Here is an 18,565-nt window from a genome sequence, read left to right on the forward strand (position 1 = left end):
ACCAGGAACTGTGCGATCTGGGAAGTAGGGCAGGAAGTATTGAGGGGGAGACGAGGCAGAGCAGCAAATAATCCAAGGAACTCCTTTGGAATTCAAGCCACAATTCTGCTCTCCGCTTCTATCAGCATTCTCCAGCATTTAATTTCATTGGGTAGTATTCCAAGTATCCCTTTAAGATTCCTCAACATTTTGACCTCAACATTTTGAGATTTGGGAATTGCAGACATCTTGAATACTGCACTCCATCAATTTTCTTTTGTAAACTGAAGTCGTACAACAAGCATGAGAAACCACAGACCTGGGCAGCTTTCCTCCTGGTCTGAATGAAAGAGCTGAAGGCACAAACTGCCAAGCATGGACTAATTACATTTGGGGGTGACCAAGAGGTCAAGATTAATGGATGCATACACTTCAGGAGGAGATGATAAAGGCAGAACGAATGTGGTCAGAAACAAATAATTAGAATAACCGCGCAAAGTTATTCGAGTGAACATGCCTGGTGTGGATAAGGTTAGTGAGCAATTAAGTTGACCAAGTCATTGATTGTAGCTGGTGAATTGCTCAGGAGGTGGGAAAGAATTTTCCTCCCGTTTGAAGTGTCATGAACATCGACAGCGGGTACTGTTTATATCTATTCCACAGCTTACTGGGGGGAAAAAATGTATTAAGATCTATTTGACAGTTGAACATTAAAATATTCATTATTTTCGATAAATTAAACTTTTTTAAAAAATTTCCAGTCACTTTATTCCAAAAATTGGTTTCAATCGCTTTCTAAATACAGTAAAATCCATGTTATCCGGAATTCAAGCTACAGGAAAAAAAAAATCACAGAAAATAAGTGGGTAAAATGTATGTAATTTAAATTTGCCACGCCTCACCATTAGTTCTCCATCCACACAACAAGCAGTCTCAAGCAACTGGGGTATTCACTTAACCGGCACCTACCAATTCCCATAGGTGCTGGATACTAGGGATTTCAATATATACTGGTGAATGTTGCCTGGTTTTTTTTTTGTTATTTTTCTCTATACCTTCCATGTTTTAAGTACTGCAAGACTTCTCCCTACCCTTGCCTTACTTATTTATGCACCATCTCCTGTTTGAGGCGTGAGGGGACAAACAGCAACCCTATCTCACTGTGCTTTGGAGTTCTAGTGTACTACGCCACTTTGTGGTGTAAGATAGCCTTGCACACACGATCCTGCATAACCTCCAACCCCAAGGAGACAATACAGGTCAAGTACAAAGTGGAAGTGGATCATTGTTCATTTTCGTTCACATGCTCAGCATTTCCCCATCAAATTCACTCATTTTGAAGTACAGAGGCTATTATTATGCAGGCAATTGTTAATCAACTAATTAGTTAAAAGATCCCGCAGACTGAATAAGAGTTAAATGAGAGAATTGTGGTATTGAAGTGCCAGTGAATGAAGTAGACAAAGATGATGTAGTCAAACAATAATCATGGCTTTTATTAGCAGAAACTAATGGTACAATAATGAAAGACAATGGGTGCATACACAGTTATACCCAAGAAGGGTGTCTTTAATGGTAGAGATAATACACGGCCAATGGGAGTAAGGCAAGGCTAGCCAAAAGGAAGACTGACAGCTCAGCAGAAATTCACCACAGGTATTGATAATGAAGGAATTTTACATTAACCATTCAGAACTTCCTACCGAGTTTTCAATGCTTCCTAAGGATCTCTTGCATTCATCTGGAGGGGCAGCAGGGTGTTTGGAGAACCATGCCACTTGAAAGTCAGCGGTAGTAATGAGCACGACATTTTTGCAGTGCTGACGACAAGGTTCAAATTCATCACTGTCTGTAAGGAGCTTGTATGCTCTCCCACGTCTGCGTGGGTTTTCTCGGGTGGGGGGGGCGCACCGGTTCCTTCCCACATTTTAAAGATGAACCCCATTAGGAGGTTCATTGGGTTTAAATGGGTGGCACGGGATCATGGGCCGGAAGGACCTGTTACTAAACTATCAAGATGGAAAAATGCATCAGCCAAGGATATGTACTCAGTTGCTGAAGTGAAACTTAAGTCCTGGCTCAAATCTTGCAATGTAGCTGGAAAGAAAGACTTCCCAACTGATCTGATCACAGAATTCTGGAAGGAAGGAGTACAGAATAGACCATAACCGGATAATAGGCCAACCTAAGTAACTGGAAAAGGCTGTAATTTTCTGCCAAGGTCTAAGTGGTCCTGTGCTAGATTTGGGGAATTCCTGAGTTGAGACTGCAGTGCAATCTGCTGCTTGCAAAAGCCTCAGCTCTTGGTTATCTTCGATTGAACTGAATGATTTTATTGTCATGTGTTCCAAAATACAGTAACAAAAGCTTTGTTTTATGAGCTGTCCGGGCAATGCCTGGAGAGCACATAATGAAAACACAAATAAATAGATAGATAAGTCAAGTGTAGGGAATAGTCATACAGTTCTTAAAACATGGAAGGTAAAGAAAAAATATATAAAAAAAAGTATAGAGAACAGAGGATATTTAGAAAAAGGTCATCACCATTCACCAGATGAGATCCATTCAAGAGTCACATAAAAGTAGGAAAGAAACTGTCCATGAATCTGGAGGTTAATGTTCTCAAGCACTTGTATCCTTTGTCTGAAAGAAGGGCAAGAGAGTATGACCAGGATAGGATGAGTTTTAATATATTAGCAGCTCTCCTGAGACGGTTAGAGGTTAGGCAGTCGATGGAGAGGAGGCTAGTTTTTAAATGATGACCTGAGCTGCAATTACCACTCTCTGCAGTTTCTTGCAGTCTTGGGCACAGGAGTTCCCATTCCAAGCTGTGATGCATCCAGGCAGGATAGTTTCTATGGTGCACCTGTAAAAGTCGGTAAGAGACCTCAGGGACTTGGTGTATTTTTTTAAATTTTAAATTTAGATATACAGCTTGATAACAGGTCCATTTGGCCCAAGATCTCGTGCCATCCAATTGCACCCAACTGACCTACAACCCCAGTCTGTTTTTGAACAGTGGGAGGACCCAGAGCACATGGAGGAAACCCATGCAGACATGGAAAGAAAGTACAAATTCCTTACAGACAGTGCCAGATTTGAACCTGCATCACTGGTGCTGCAACAGGGTCCCGCTAATCACTATGATTTCCGTGCCATCCCTTAGGCTTCTGAGAAAGTAGAGTCTTGGTGTGCTTTCTCAGTAAGCCAGGGCAAGAAGTGATGCGTACTCCTGAGAACTTGAAGCTCTATTTCCACCTTAGCATCTTTAATATATACTGAGACGTGAGCTCTTCTCAACTTCCTGAAATCAAAGGCCAGCTCCATTGTTTTGTCGACATTGAAGCTGAGGTTGTTATCCTGATATCACGTGACTAGATTGTCTCCTTTCTATACTCCATCTCATCATTGTTTAAGATCCAGCCTTCAATAGTGATGTCATCAGCAAACGTCAATGGAATTAGAATGGTATTTGGCCACACAGTCATTGGGAGGATAGTGAGGGGCTGATGAAGAGCTTTGTAGGGTGCTGGTGTTCAGGATTATTATAGAGGAAATGTTGTCACCCATGCTCAAGATCAATGGAAAGAAAGACTGAAAACCACTGCTTAATTCAATACTTGCAGTAGATTTTCCCATGCTCTTTTATAAATCTTGTGTGTGTATTATTCCCGCGATGATTTTCCCACGCTCTTCTATTAATTGTTATGTTAATAAAAGTAAAATTTGATTCGAAACCTTTGTGTCCAGACTCGTCTCTCTCGAACCTGACACTTTCTCAACAGAACAATGACCAGTGTGGGGACCGACACAGGGAGAGTCTCCTGACAGCCTGCCACCAGCCTTTTTTTTGGGGGGAAAAAAAGTGGATCTAACATGTCAAACACATGTCACTAGACACTAACACTGTTGTGTTACATGTCCTGCATCTTTTGCTGCCGGAATACTGGCTTGTTGTGTAAAATCACGCAATGATCCCACCTTTTGCCGGCTTTGTTTTGTTCAGTGTAAATGACCAAAGCCAGTTTTATGCCGGGTCTTCCTTACAGCAATATCATGGGATTTCTGTGCAAAAGGCATATAATCTGATGATTCGGAGACACAAACAACTTGCAGCAAATATATGAAAGTGACAGACAAGCACTCCATCCAAGAAAAAAATCTTCAGATCCATTGGGAGGACAGGTAAAACTCTGCCAGTTGTCTTCTATCAGACCAACATTCCTAGTGTCGAGACACTCATCACATTTAATTAACTGGGCAGAGTGGGTGGCATTAATCATGCACCTAACCAAACTCCTGGAACAGGGTCTCAATTCAGAATTCTAGTGGGGTAAGCAACATCTGGGCAGATAGAGTAAACACTTTGAATTCCATCTCAATACCTCCTTGAAAAATCACTACCTCAAACCAATTCATGGAAGTTCCAGTGTAAGGTCACTCCAACTGGACGAAAAGTCTTTTAGAAAGCTTAGAACTCTGAGACATTCGGCTGAGAAACCAAAGGAGGGTACTTGCTCTGCTCGGAATCTACCTGCAGTAGACTACATATGCGACATGGGATGCAAGGAACTGGTCATAGCAGAGCAGGGGAAAATCCACCCCACTTGCATTATAGGAGTTACCAGAAATAACCAAAAGAAAAAATTAAGCCATTGGCTTCTCAGAAGCTTTAAGAAGCAAAGTGTTTAGACCAATGATTCTCAACCTTTCTCTTTCCACTCATGTACCACTTTAAGTAATCCCTTTGCCATCAGTGCTCTGTGACTAGAAAGGGATTGCTTAAGGTGGTATGTGGGTGGGAAGGAATGGTTGAGAATCATTGGTCAAGACTCAATTGTGACTGAAATATTTTGCTTGAGAAAAATTATCACTGGCCCATTTCCTTTGGTGTTATGAAACCGTGCACATATCAAGTCAGTGAGGTACAATTAAAACAGTGGTTTCCAACCTTTTCTTTTCATTCACATACCACCTTAAGCAATCACTTACTGGTCATAAGAGCACCAATGACATAGGGAATACTTAAAGTGATCTGTGAGTGGAAAGAAAAAGGTTGAGAACCATTGAACAGATTAAAGCTGTGGAATAAAATCTGGACAGCTTAAAACTGCAACATTAATTATGATTAGATTTTCAGAAGAAGCTCTGCAGAACTACCATTAATTCTTATGGTTACCAGAGGACATCTGTACAAGGTGAAGGGAGGAAAGCTTAGGGGAGATGTCAGGGTTTTTAAACACACAGAGTGGTGGGTGGCTGAAATGCATTGTCAGGGGTGGTAGTGGAGGCTGGTACAATTGGGACATCTTAGATAGGCAAGAATTTCATTAGAACTTGACAGCACAGAAACAGGCCTCTTTGCTCCTTTGCTATACGACAATACATTCTCACCATCATCTCATCTAGATTGATGAATTAAACATTTGACAGCCTCAAGAACCTTCCGCTGAACAAATTTCCACAAGTCCTTAATCATTATAAATTAACAGTCCAAAACTAACCATAAATCGACATTTTTTTTTGTGCTTTTAAAAATTACTGATGATGGGGTTGATCATCTGAGATTGAGATTAACGACGATCAAGGGAAATTCTCTTTGCATTAGTTTGAACAAAAGTGTTCACAAAGAGGAAATTGATCTCCATTGTTGAGGATAATGACAAAGTTTCACCCATTACTTGCAAAACAATAAGCTCTATTCATCAAAGCTTGACTATAATGTTCACGTACTTCATCTCTCTCACACGTACATAGATGAACTGTTGTATCCATTTCCCACAGTTTGCAGACAAATCTTCAGCCCGTCTCACAAATTAATTGTGTGAAATTCATTAATACACTTGCATACCTCTTGAAAGACAAATTAGTGAATAAGTAGAGGCAGAAACAAGTAATGAAACAAGGAACTTCCAAAGATCATAATTTATGGAATAAGTTAATAAAATATATGGTTCAAAAGGGGGAATAAGATTAGGTAATTTAGGTCACTTTTCACAAGCCAACATCACATAGCAGAGGCAAAGGGCCAATAAAAGCTGCTGCTGTCAGCGAAAGGCTGGCAAAGTGAAAAGCCTGCATTTGACCCCATTTCGAGACGGGCTTTGAGTTACGAGTTCAACCTATTCGATATCTCTATAGTGGCTGGTTGTTGTATTTCTCCTGAAGTAGAGGAAAAGAAGAACTCTTTACCATAACCTGGAAGAAGGCACGTTTCTTCGGAAAGACACTTCATTTGCTGATTGAAGTAAATCAGTTTGCATGTACAACAAACATCTCTCTGCACCCACCAAAAACCATCCTGACTGGTTAACAAGTTGAGGCACCAAAGCCTATTGAATGTAATGACTGCTTAATTCAGATACCTCGCAAAGTACCGAAAACTTGGAGAACTTGGAGAAGTGAACAGTAAATGACTGGACAGTGAAAAAGAACCATCTTGAACACACACACATGCGCACACCATTGTCTTGGTGAACTTCCGCTGCTGCTGGGTTTTGAGTCCTTGGGGCTCGTAACACTGCCTTTACTGGCTTTATGTCAACCCACACTGATACTTCAAGACTTGAAATACAGGTAGTCATTTCTAGATCCAAATTTCTAATTTAGATTATTGCATGTATGTATAAAATTTGAAATAAAATATTTTAAAAAAGCAATACAGACAGTCCTCAGATTAAATAAATGAGTTCCGTTACCCAAGTCTGTCTTTCACTCGAATTTGTATTTAAATCAGAACAAGTAGATACAGTCCTTATCTAGCATCAGTTAGCCAAATGTTTATCTTAGTATATAGCATATATTTGATCTTTTATGCAAGTGAAACACTTCCAAATACACTACAACATCGTAAACAAGTCGGGCTCCCGGCAGGAGCGGGGACATCGGGCGCTCGGCAGGCCAGGCTGACTTAACCACGCTCAAACTGGAAGTTGACAGCATTCTACTTCTGGCCAGCTTGTCAATTCGTAAGTACGAGTTGTTGATAAATTGGACATTTTTAATCCAGGGACTGCCTACTATATACGCCGGCACATAAGAGGTCCTTGAAGTTTAAAAATGTCACCCTAAAACCAGGAGTCGTCTTACATGCCAAGTATAAAATCCGAACCTTAACATCGAAGTCTCAGTGCTCTCCCATGGAGTACATCCTCCCAGTTCAATTGTCATATCACTTCAGCTTAAAATCTTACAGGAGATATGAACCATATTAGCATTTTCCCACACAAACTCCATGACCATTTCAATTAAATTGTTCTGCACCTTTTGATTTCATCTTTAATCTCATTTCTCCATCAAGCATGTGTTGGCATGCTCCATACAAGTAAATCCATTCTGTTAACTTAATATTGTTCATTTATCATTCAGCACCATAATTCTCTGCTAAAATAACTTATTCATGTTGTTTCTGATTTCAGAATCAGAATGTGTCATGAAATTCAGTGTTTCGTGACAGCATCAGAGAGCAAACATTCAAATTATAACCATCTTATAGCATTACTATAAAAAAAATGAAAATAGCAGTGCCCGAAAAGTAAGCCAGTGTCTTTGCTTCATTGATTATTCAGGAATCTGATGGCAATGGAGAAGAAGCTGTCCCTGTGCCATTTAGGGTCCTGTAGCAATTTCCCCAATGGTAGCAGAGTGAAGAGCAAGTGGCCTGGGTTGGGGGTTTTGAGGATAGAGACTACTTTTTTTTTTAAAAAGACACTGCCTATGTAGATGCCCTTGATGGAGTGAAGCCTGGTGCCTGTGATGTCGCAGGCTGAGCAAACAACCCTCTGGAGTTTATTCTTGTCCTGAGTGTTGGCATCTCCAGATCAGGCAGTGATGCAACCAGCCAGAGTCTTCGATGACATGCCAGATATCCTCAGATACCTCGCAAAGTATAGCCGCTGGCGAGCCTTCTTTGTGATTTCATCAACTTGGAGGCTCCAGGACAGATCCTCAGAGATGTTGACACCCAGAAATTTGAATTCTTGACCCTCCCCACTGGGTCGTATTCTCCTGACTTCTAACAATCTGTGTAAAATATGTTGTTCTATCCTTGTGCTGGTTACCTGTTGAATGATTTGAAATTCATGGCCTCTGATCCCCAATGTGTCGAGGACCATTTACATTTCAGCCTTTGTTACATCAACACGAGTCTCCTCAACTCCGGTGCAATAGTTGATTACATTATTCCTCGTAAAAATGTATTGAAACAACATTATTCCTTCACTATTGTTTCAATAATCTTTTGAATAAAGGTATGTTTTATTCTTATCATACCTTATCCAAGATCGTACACATACTCAATATTACCAGCGCACCATGTTTTATGCTTGGTGAAACAAAAGCAAATGTTCAATTGGTTTATTATAGCCCATCCAATTTTCCTATCAATCTGGAAATCTTGGTTTCCCTGCTTGACTGCTCCATTTATAAATCTCTTCTGCCTAAAGTTTGGTTTTCACCTTACTAAACAAGTGTAAAAAGTATCGCAAAACATGAAATTAGCCTGATCACTGCAATAAAACAACCATCTACTTGATTCTCCCTGACTGCTGCCCTCAAATACTGCAACAACCATAACGTTGCTTTCAGGAATCATGGCGAATGGGCCTCAAGCTTCAAAGAACCATATTTATGGCAGCCAGAATGTATCAATTGCCAGCGAGGCAAGGGTAAGCCCATGAAAGAGGGAGACGATCTGGCTCTTGCGTGTGTGCCATTGGCCATGTCAAGTCTGGTTGCCACTGACCCAAACTGTTTTTTTAAATTTAGACATACAGTGCTGTCTCAGGCCATTTTGGCCCACCAGTCCATTTACACCCAATTTACACCCAATTAATCTACACCCTGGAACATTTCGAATAGTGGGAGGAAACCAGAGTCCCCAGGAAAACCCACACAGACATGGAGAGAATGTGCAAACTCCTTTCAGACAACACCAGATTTAAACCCCGGTCCTGATCGCTGGCACCATAAATGCATTGTGCTAACCACTACGCCAACTGTGCCATCTTTTTTTAAAACAAAACATTGTGAGGCACGTTCATCACTCACAGAATGCAACTCTGCTGTCCATGGCTACAATAAATATGGGGAAATCCACTCTTAACATGCAAAATATGTAAAGTCTCATAAAAAATATAACAGATGTCTACACATCAATATCCCAGCTGGACTATTCTCTTCACACCTTTTGCTGCAGGGCTTAATCTTTATTTTAGAGGGAGTCCAAACCAAAGTTTGGAGTTTGCACATTGTTGCCCCATTTTACGTCAGCAAGGCAGAGATAAGGAACACACACAATGGTGATGCCATGACAGGTCAAGGGGCACCAGAGAAATATCAGCCACGTTTGAGGTGAGTCACACCTGAATATACCTTGACCTCTTTCACGGTGGACAGGATTTCAATCGAAAATAGTCCCTGAAGCTCAAAGCAACCTATACACAGAAGAAATTAGCCCTTTTAACCAAAGAATGCCTATTTTGCTTTTCTTTCCTTCCTACTCTTTCCAGTAACTCAAATAAGCCAGAATAACATAAACTGGATTGGTTTCCAGTGCACCCATTTTATGTTTTTGATGGTGAAGACCCATTTAACCCTGTAATTTTTTTCCATCACACACTCGCATGCTCAACTTAGACCAGGTTACAGCGATCAAATTTGAATCTGACCTGTTGTTGCCGTGTGGAAGTCAGGTTTTTTCCAACAGCGGGTGTCATGGTCAACATCGACAGTCTGGTCTTTCCATTCAGTTGATGTCTATTGTGATGACCTCACTGAAAGATTAAATTGAGAATGACTGTCACTGCAAGCTCACTGGGACTTTGTTCCTTAACCTGCTACCATCAAATAACACTGCTCTGCATATTGCATTTAGTTGGCATATTACTAGACGAATCATGAGGCAGACCAGGACAGCAGGTGCTTCCAGTCGGAGTAAAACCAGTCCAGATTGGTCCTTTTCAGAGCGTCGTTGACCTGGATCATTCATCTTTCAAATCTTTTCCTGTCCATGTAAAAGACAAAGTTCCTTTTCTTTTCCCCAATGTGGGCTTTTATCTATTATTTTTCTCTTCTGGGAGATTCATGTGTGATGGGATGTGTACATTATTGGACCGAATCTTGATAATTATGGCCTGTGGTTCAGACTGAAAACAGCCATGGGACATGAAGTCATTCAGTGCAGAAACAGGGCCACTGGCCCTCCATGTCCACACCAATCTTCAAGTTTCTGTCCATACTAAACCCAATTACCAGCACTTGGTGCTTAGCCTACTACATCTGGACTTACATATACATGTGGTCCAATGCAAATCTGGGTCTATTTAACAAGTTTCACACTTGCAAGTGATCCCAGGAATCAAACGTCAATTGACCTCTAAAGTGGCAAATGTGAAAGCAAAATCAGCTCAACGCTGGCGTCAGATGATATCATCTCACACCAGGGATTGATGGCCTCAACCCCTAGTACAATCCCCGGCGTCTGCAGATGCCGGCGTTGCAATCAGGCAAGTTTGAAAGGACTAATTGGATTGTGGGATTGATATGACCCAAGTTTTTGAGCAAGTGCAGAAAGATTAAAATGAAGGTATAAACTTTGCCATGGGAAAGTCACAGTGGGGTGGGGGGGGGGGGAGAAGAGAGAGAGAGATAGAGAGAGAGGAAATAAATAGCAATAGCGGACAATTCTTAAACAGCGTGGGAAAGTTGGTAGCGTTATAGCGCATAATTTATAAAGGCCATGGGGAAAACAGCAATGGCAGATGTGACTTCCCAGAATGCCATGTGGCAGAGAACCCCCCCCCCCCCCTCTCTCTCTGATTGCTCCATGTATGTAGCAGGGCATATAGTCCTTTCTCTCCCGCATGGAATTCTGGAGGGCAGATCTGCCATTTCTTTTTCCCACGGTGTTACAGAGTTCTGTGTTGTGTATTGGCCTATGTGTTGTGTGGTTTTGTGTTGGAAAATGACAGTTTGCCTTAGAGAGCCAAGGTGAAGGTGGACTGCTGAGAGAGTGGGAGATGGACTGGGCATGTGCAGAAAATGATCTAAAAATTTCAAACCAAGTGGTGCTGTAGAGTGGAAGGAGGCCCAGAGCATGAGTCATGGTCTAGAGGACAGTTTAGAATGTTGGGCATTTTAAAAGGGATGAACATTCCAAAGGCAGCCAGAAGGATCCAGAACAAGCCAGTGGTTCCTCCCTCTGCAAGTAACACAAGACAACTTCGAACTTTGTGCTCTCTCTCAAAGATCTTTTGGCTTCAGTTTACCAAACAAACTGAATTTTGTTTATGATCTTTGCTTCGGTTGAGATCAAAGTTTTTGTGAGTCTTGTATGTTTTGTGTCTAAGTTTTTCTGTGGGTTGGTTGGAAATATAACTTTAGACTATAATTGGGGAATTTATTAGTTTTACACTGTTATAGAAATTTGCATAGTAGCCAGTGGGCATTGTTATAAAAGGGGGGGATTTTGAATTAAAGTTTGAAGGTGAATTTTTGTTAATAAAGTAATTGTTCATCTTTACCCCTCTGTGATAGGCCTTCTTTGTGGTTGCTGGTTTGATCTTATAACAACGGTATTTTTAAATTGTACACGATAGTGCTACCACACTATATAAGTTGAGTATTATAGCGCTACAAACTTTCCCGCCCTGCTTAAAAATTGTCTGGCATCACTGATAATTGCTCACACTTTCCCAAGGCCCTTATAAAGATTTACATAGGTCGGCACAACAACAATAGGGACTGAAGGGCTCATACTGTGCTGAACATAAAGCTCAATTATGTTGTAATTAGGCATGATTAATTTTGTTCAATATAAGATCATAATACATTGATCAGGATTTAGGGCAGGTCCACCATCATTCAATGCGTCACAACGTCACCGGTAGGAAGTAGAACAATCCTAACCCCAGGGATGGCTCCTTGCAAGTGTGAAAGCTTTCAGTGTCCCAGTTAGGAGTGCTCAAAGGTGAAAAGCCAAAGCCCCATTCCTATCCCGGGACACTGAACAGCCAATTTAGTGGAATGCAAGTGTGAAAGGAGCTTACGTTAGCTGACCATCCCTTCCCCTTTTTTAAAAAAAAGCAAATGGCATCACATGCACAATTCGGATGGATCCTTCATTAATTACACACGAGGTACAATTCCAACTAAAATTATGCACACAGAATCTTAAGGACCAACTCGTGGGGAGCCAGAAAGACCAGAAAACAGTCCTACTCTGGAATGAAATGTAAAGATCTTACAAATTCTAATTGGCTAGACATCTCATTTTGTATTGGAACATATTGGAAAATGGAGGCTGGGAAGGAGGAGCAGTCCAAGGGTTTCACCAATGCAAGAAGGTGGGGCCTATTGTGAGTGGATCTTGTTCATTTCCTGTCAGGATCAACTAATGAGTACATTTGAGGGATATCTTATTCTGAGGAAGCTAAGCGGCCATCATAATCCTATACGTCTCTGATTTCTCTTTATTCAAGAGGTTTGCATTAATAAAGTTGTTTCACCTTGAAAGCCAGCATGGTGAATACTACAAAGTGACAGGAGCAGAAGAGGAAATGAAATTAGTCATTATAATTAAAGTCCACATCTCAACCTTTTCACTGATCAAGAAGACAAGGAAAATCATGTTTTCTGTCCACAGACACTGACTGGTAAAGCACTTCCATGATATTCTGTTTGTTATTAATTTGGTTTGTTCCTACTCTGGGCTCAACTTCAGTGGAGCCGGAGGAACTCATACCATCCACAGAAAGTTAAAAATATATTACTGACATTTTGGGCCTGAGTCCTTCTTCATGATACAGCAAAAAAAAAGCAGGCAGGCATTCCTCCAGCACTTCTGTGTGTGTTTTTAAACTATGAAAACAGTGTCTGCACACTTCTGCCTTTCACTCAACTTCAGCAGAGAATGAGGTATTCTTATTCAGATTTTCTCCAACTTACACAGCAACTTAGCAGATCAATATTTCCATGCATTTTCTTCCCTCGCCTTTAAACATATTTTCTCCAAATTCCCCTATCTCTCCCAGTGGACGTAGATGCAAATGCAAACATTTTCCGTGGCTCTGCTGGTCTCCTGTTTTATCGCTGTTGGGTAACTAAGATAGAAAAATCAACAACCGGAGTTGGGGGGGGGAATGATCAGCTGGTGGAACTCAGTGGGTCGAGTTGCATCTGTGGGAGGAAAAGAATAGGTGGCATTTCAGGTCAGAGCGCTTTGTCTATAAAAAATTGGTACTCCTGATCTCATCCTCTGTGCAAGAAAACCCAACAGCAGAATTGAGGAGAGAGTGAATTCTGGTTGTTTCACACCCCCCCCCCCCACCCCCACACCAACCCCTTGTCAATTTTAAATCAAATGCCGGGGCAAATTAAACCACTCTATTTCACTAATTTACAAAACCAACAATCAAACTCGTGATCTGCTGGTGAATAGGTTGAATCTATTGCTTCAACTAGCTAAGCCTTCAGGGAAACCACCAGACAAGTCTCTTCAACCCTGCAAGCACAAAGACTCTCTGGCTGACAAACCAGCCACATCATCACATCATCTCCCACAGACAAAAAAAAAATTTTGTTCACTGTCCCCCACTGCCAGCTCACCTGAAGATAGAAATTCTTAGTTGTGCTTCATACATTTATTCAGTCGAAAATCTGTTTTACAAAACAGGAAAAGTCCAGATAAAATGCATGTGCAGGAATTCATTACTGTCGCGTGCTCGATTATTAAGCAGCTGGAAGAGATTTTCTGGTTAAACAATAATCGCATTTTTTGGAGAATGTATCGGCCTTTAGCATGATTTATAAAATCAAAACGGCCTGCAGACTTGGGCACAAAGGATGCTGCACTGATTCAAGTTGTCTGAGTAAGTCAGTTTTTCGATGGATAATGTGTATGAAGATTCACTTCCCAGTTTATTGTGGTCTGTCAATATAATCCCTCCCATGTGGGTAACTATGGCTCAGATGCAAGGTCATCAACGTGCGTCATTAATTCGGTTTATCTTTCTTGGTACTTTGAGCAGTTTTTATTGTCTTACATTTCCAATAAGTACTATGTTCTGTACCTCATAGGTACACAACCTGTTTGAGCTGCCTCACTAATCTGCTTCAAGATTCCTTTATCAGCAACTTATGTGTGATCCGTTACCTCCTGTAACCTTCTTCCATTGTCTTATCTGGAGCACATCATCAACCAAACAACCTCATCATCAACCTGAACCTACCCCCCTCCCCCCACTGTCAAATAGTCTAAGACCCATTCACTATCAAACTCTCAGACTGCTCACCATCAATCTGTCCAAGAACACACAAGCCAATCTCTCCGTCATTAAACAGCGCAAGAAAAATCACTGATAGTCTCTCGATGGTTCTGAAGAGTGGGTTAAGGGGTGTGTTCTCTTCTAACATTTTGGCTTGGTAATTGATCTCTTCCATTCCAAGCTCTAATTATGCCCAGTGCCTCTCCAATTCTTTATACATAGATGTCTCATGACCAAAATTATTCATAGAACCATAGATCACCATACAAAAAGGCCTTTTAGCCCATGTACTCCATGCTAAAATATTCTTCCTCCTAGTTCCAACTACTTGCACCCAGACCGAAACCCTCCACACCTCTCTCATCCATGCATCTATCCAAATTTAACTTGTATGTTGAAATTAAACTCATTTCTTTTCTATACCCCTCATAATTTTGAATACCTCTGTCAAACATCCCCTTATTCTCTGACACTCCAGAGAATAAAGTCCTAACCTATTCAACTTCCCCTGTAATTTGGCTCCTTAAGTCCCAGCAACATCCTTGTAAGTTTTCTCTACCCTCTAAAACTTATTAAAATCTTTCTTGTAGATAGGTGACCAAAACTCTACACAATACTTCTAAAATTGCCTCACTAATGTTTTATACAACTTTAACAAAACATCCCAACTCCTGTTCTCAATAGTTTGATTTACAAAGGCCAATGTGCCAAAAGCTCACTTTAAGACACTATCTACCTGTAATGTCACTTTCAGTGTTTATGTATATATATTCTCAGATCCTTTGGCTGACCACTCACCATAATGCCCTACCCTTTACCATGCAAGTCCTGCCCTAATTTTTCCTCCAAAAGTGCAACACCTCCCACTTGTCTGGATTAAATGCCATCTGCCATTTTGCAGCCCATTTCTCCAGTTGATCCAGATCCTACTGCAAGGCTTGAAAGCCTTCCTCACTGCCCACTTCACCCCTAATCTTGGTGTCTTCTGAAAATTTGCTGATCCAATTTACCACATCATCATCCACATCAGTGATTTATGTGACAAATAACAATGGACCCAACATTGTACCTTGAGGCACACCAATAGTCTGAGAGGCAATCATCTCCTACCTCTCTCTGGCTTCTCCCGCAAAGCCAATGCTTCATCCGATTTACTACCTCATACTTAATATCAAGCAACTGAACCTTCTTGACCAAACCTCCATTTGGAACATTGTCAAAGGCATAACTAAAGCCTTTTCTTCATCAACTTTTCTGCCAACCTCCTTTAAAAAAACTCTACAAGATTCTTTTTGTGAATGCTAATGGTCTTGCTGTGTGTTTTCATTTCCTTTAGGTCATAGAATATATTGTTCTAGCTCTTTTTAAATGCATAACAGCCCTGACATAGCAAGAATTCTGGTCCAGTAATCTCAGAGTTTCTGATGTGTCTGTTCCTTTAATATTATCGTTGATGATTAGTTGAAGAGATGATTTGAGTGTTGCCCTGGCTCTAGATGTGGAGAAAGCCTTTGACAGACTAGAGTGGGACTTTTTATTCAAAGTTCTGGAAAAATTTGGACTAGGAACAACATTTATTAATTGGGTTAGAGCTCTATATTCTGAGCCTAAAACTAAAGTAATAACTAATAGTCAAATTTCATCAGGATTCTCACTGTCCAGATCTGGCAGACATGGTTGTCCATTATCTCTTTTCTTCCTGACTATTGAACCATTAGTGAAATACATCTGTTTAGATCCAGGAATAAAGCATTTCAGGATCAATCAGGAAGAACATAAAATCAGTTTATTTCCTGATGATGTTCTGATATAGCTGACAGAACCAGCTAACTCATTACAAAAATTGCAGTCTAAATTGGAGGATTTGAGGATTATAAAGTCAATTGGGACAAGAATGAAGTTACGCCATTTGCAGGTGGGAATTTGGAAGAAATTAAGAGAAATTCTCAATTTAAGTGGCCAGTCAATGGGATTAAATATTTAGGTGTTGAGGTAAATAACAACCTGCAGAATTTATAGAAGCTGAATCATTTTCCCTTCCTTTTGAAAATTGAGGATGATCTTAATAAATGGATGACCCTCCCAATAACTTTGATTGGAAAAGTCAACTGTATTAAAATGAGTGTGCTGCCTAGAGTACAACATTTTTTTCCCCCAAAGTTTGCCTGATCCTATACTTCAGAGATTATTTCAGACCCATAATGAATGCATTAGGAAGTTTCTGTGGAAAGATAAGCCTTCCAGAGTCTCTTCTGACAACTTGGAATTATTAATTTGGAGGATTAAAGTTCCCAGATTTCAAAAATCTATTTTTGAGCAACCCAATTGAAGTTTGTCACCTCCCTCTTTGATAGAGGAGACAAGTCTTCATGCGCAAAATTGGAGTTGTATAAGTTGATGAGAGAATAGCAGAAAACCTTATATATAAATGGAATCCTAAATTATTATCTGGCCCTAAAGAAGCCCCCTTATGAAAGCATATGATTACAATATGGAATAAAATTAATGGCCAAATTGGTGGGGGGGGAGGGGTCCTTCACCTAAAAGACCTCTCATTCAAAATATGTTAATGACTGATAATAAAATCCTGGACACCTGGTCCCAGAGAGGGGACAAGTGTATTGAGGATTGTTATGAGCAGGGACAATTTATGACATTTGAGCAAATTAGGAATAAATATGGAATTTTAAATCTATCTTTTTTCTCCCATCTTCTGTAAAGATCTAAGGGACAAATTATGTCAAGCATTAACCTTACCGCAGTGTAGTAAAATAGAGGCTCTGGTTCAAAAGGGGAGCACAAAATAAATTATTTCAAAAATGTATTCCTTACCTCAGACAGGAACCCCTAAACAAGACAAAGGTGGGAATCAGATTTGAGGATAGAAATTGATCCATTTTGCTGTTCCAACTTACGTCGGGACAGCAAGATTAACACGATTAATGTGAGGTATCGGCTGGTGCAATATAACTTCTTGCATCAGCTATACATTACTCCACAAAAGTTACATGAATTGAAATCAGAAATATCAGACCAACTTTTTGTTGTGGTCAAGAAATAGGTACTTACTTGTATCAAACTTGGTCATGACCTAATGAATAAATTATTGGAATTTCATACCTTCAGGTACCTGAATTATTTATATTGGGGAATTTAGAAAATGTAAGACCCAAAATGAGGCTGATGAAATATCATTTAAAATTCATTAAGATCGCTTTAGCAGTGGCCAGGAAATCTGATTCCCAACTAGATTTAGCCTGCTGGATTGTGTTCTCCTGGAGAAGGTCACCTATAATCTCAGAAACAGGTATGGTATATTTTCAAGAAATGGAATTCATATCCAAAGTACATCAAGGGTAAATATTTAATGATTTCCCCTCCTCCTGTCTTCCCCCCCCCCCCCCAAGGACCTGAGATAAGTCAAGTGAATTGCCCCTTGATGGGAGTGGGGTTTATTCCAGGTGAAGCCAATCTTTTCTTTTTCTTATTCTTTCTCTTTTCTTACTTTTTCTTCTCTTCTTGTTTCTTGGGGGGGGGGGGGGCGGGGGGATTCCTCTTATTTTGTTCTTTTCTATCTATTAATTTTCTATGATCCTTTCGGTTCAACATGGATGTTGAATTTGCATTTTTGTAGTTTTATTGCAATTTTTCTTTCTTTATAATAACTGAATTACGTTGATTCTTTTTATCTCACTTTCTTTTATATCAACATGCAGATCAATATTTGTATCATCGTGGATATTGTTTTTTTACTTTTTGATTATTCTTATTTTGACTGTATGTTCATTGAATGTTCTAAAAATAAAATATTCAGAAAAAAATGTTATATTTGGTAATAATATCCAACAGACTAACTAAATGTAGTTAGTCCATTTATGGTTATAATTTAAATAAGTGAATTAACATTTCCAGCAAAATAGCATAGGATAGACAAAAAAAAATTTAAACTAACATAATCATCTACAGTGATTTCCAAAATGTTGTCATCTTTCCCTGTAAAAGATGAACCATGTGTCAACTAAAACATGCTGAAGTTTCACTTTTGAAACCTTGGCTGCATTAATTTCTGATGGATGTTAGCATCCGTCAGAAATTATTCATTCAAAAATAAAGGAATCAGTCTGTTTGCCAGAGTAAAAGCCCAAATCAGTCAAGTTTGCTTTTGAAGGTTTCAAGTAACTTTAAATAGAAAGAAATAAATCAACTTCAATAAATAGCTCCTACGAATCTCACCTCAATAGGTCCTGGCTCTTGGCTCCACATCTCCATTTAAGATTTACAGCAAAAGGACTCAGATCCAAAGAGAATTAAATGTAGCCCAC

The 18,565-nt window shown here is 40.0% G+C and overlaps 1 protein-coding gene across 8 annotated transcripts in view; it reads right to left on the minus strand.

Annotated features, from left to right (window-relative positions):
* Positions 1–18,565, minus strand: part of erg (ETS transcription factor ERG) — a 262,636-nt gene that overhangs the window by 121,818 nt on the left and 122,253 nt on the right. Inside the window, exon 2 of one of the 8 annotated variants that reach the window (XM_069888906.1) lies at positions 9,648–9,752. The exons of the other annotated variants lie outside the window; for them this stretch is intronic. Within the exon in view, the coding sequence (XP_069745007.1) occupies positions 9,648–9,704 (57 nt within the window). The 5' untranslated portion in view covers positions 9,705–9,752. The remainder of the gene's footprint in view (positions 1–9,647; positions 9,753–18,565) is intronic. 8 annotated transcript variants of the gene reach the window in all.

This window comes from Narcine bancroftii, chromosome 7 (genome assembly GCF_036971445.1).
Source record: "Narcine bancroftii isolate sNarBan1 chromosome 7, sNarBan1.hap1, whole genome shotgun sequence".
NCBI lineage: Eukaryota > Metazoa > Chordata > Chondrichthyes > Torpediniformes > Narcinidae > Narcine > Narcine bancroftii.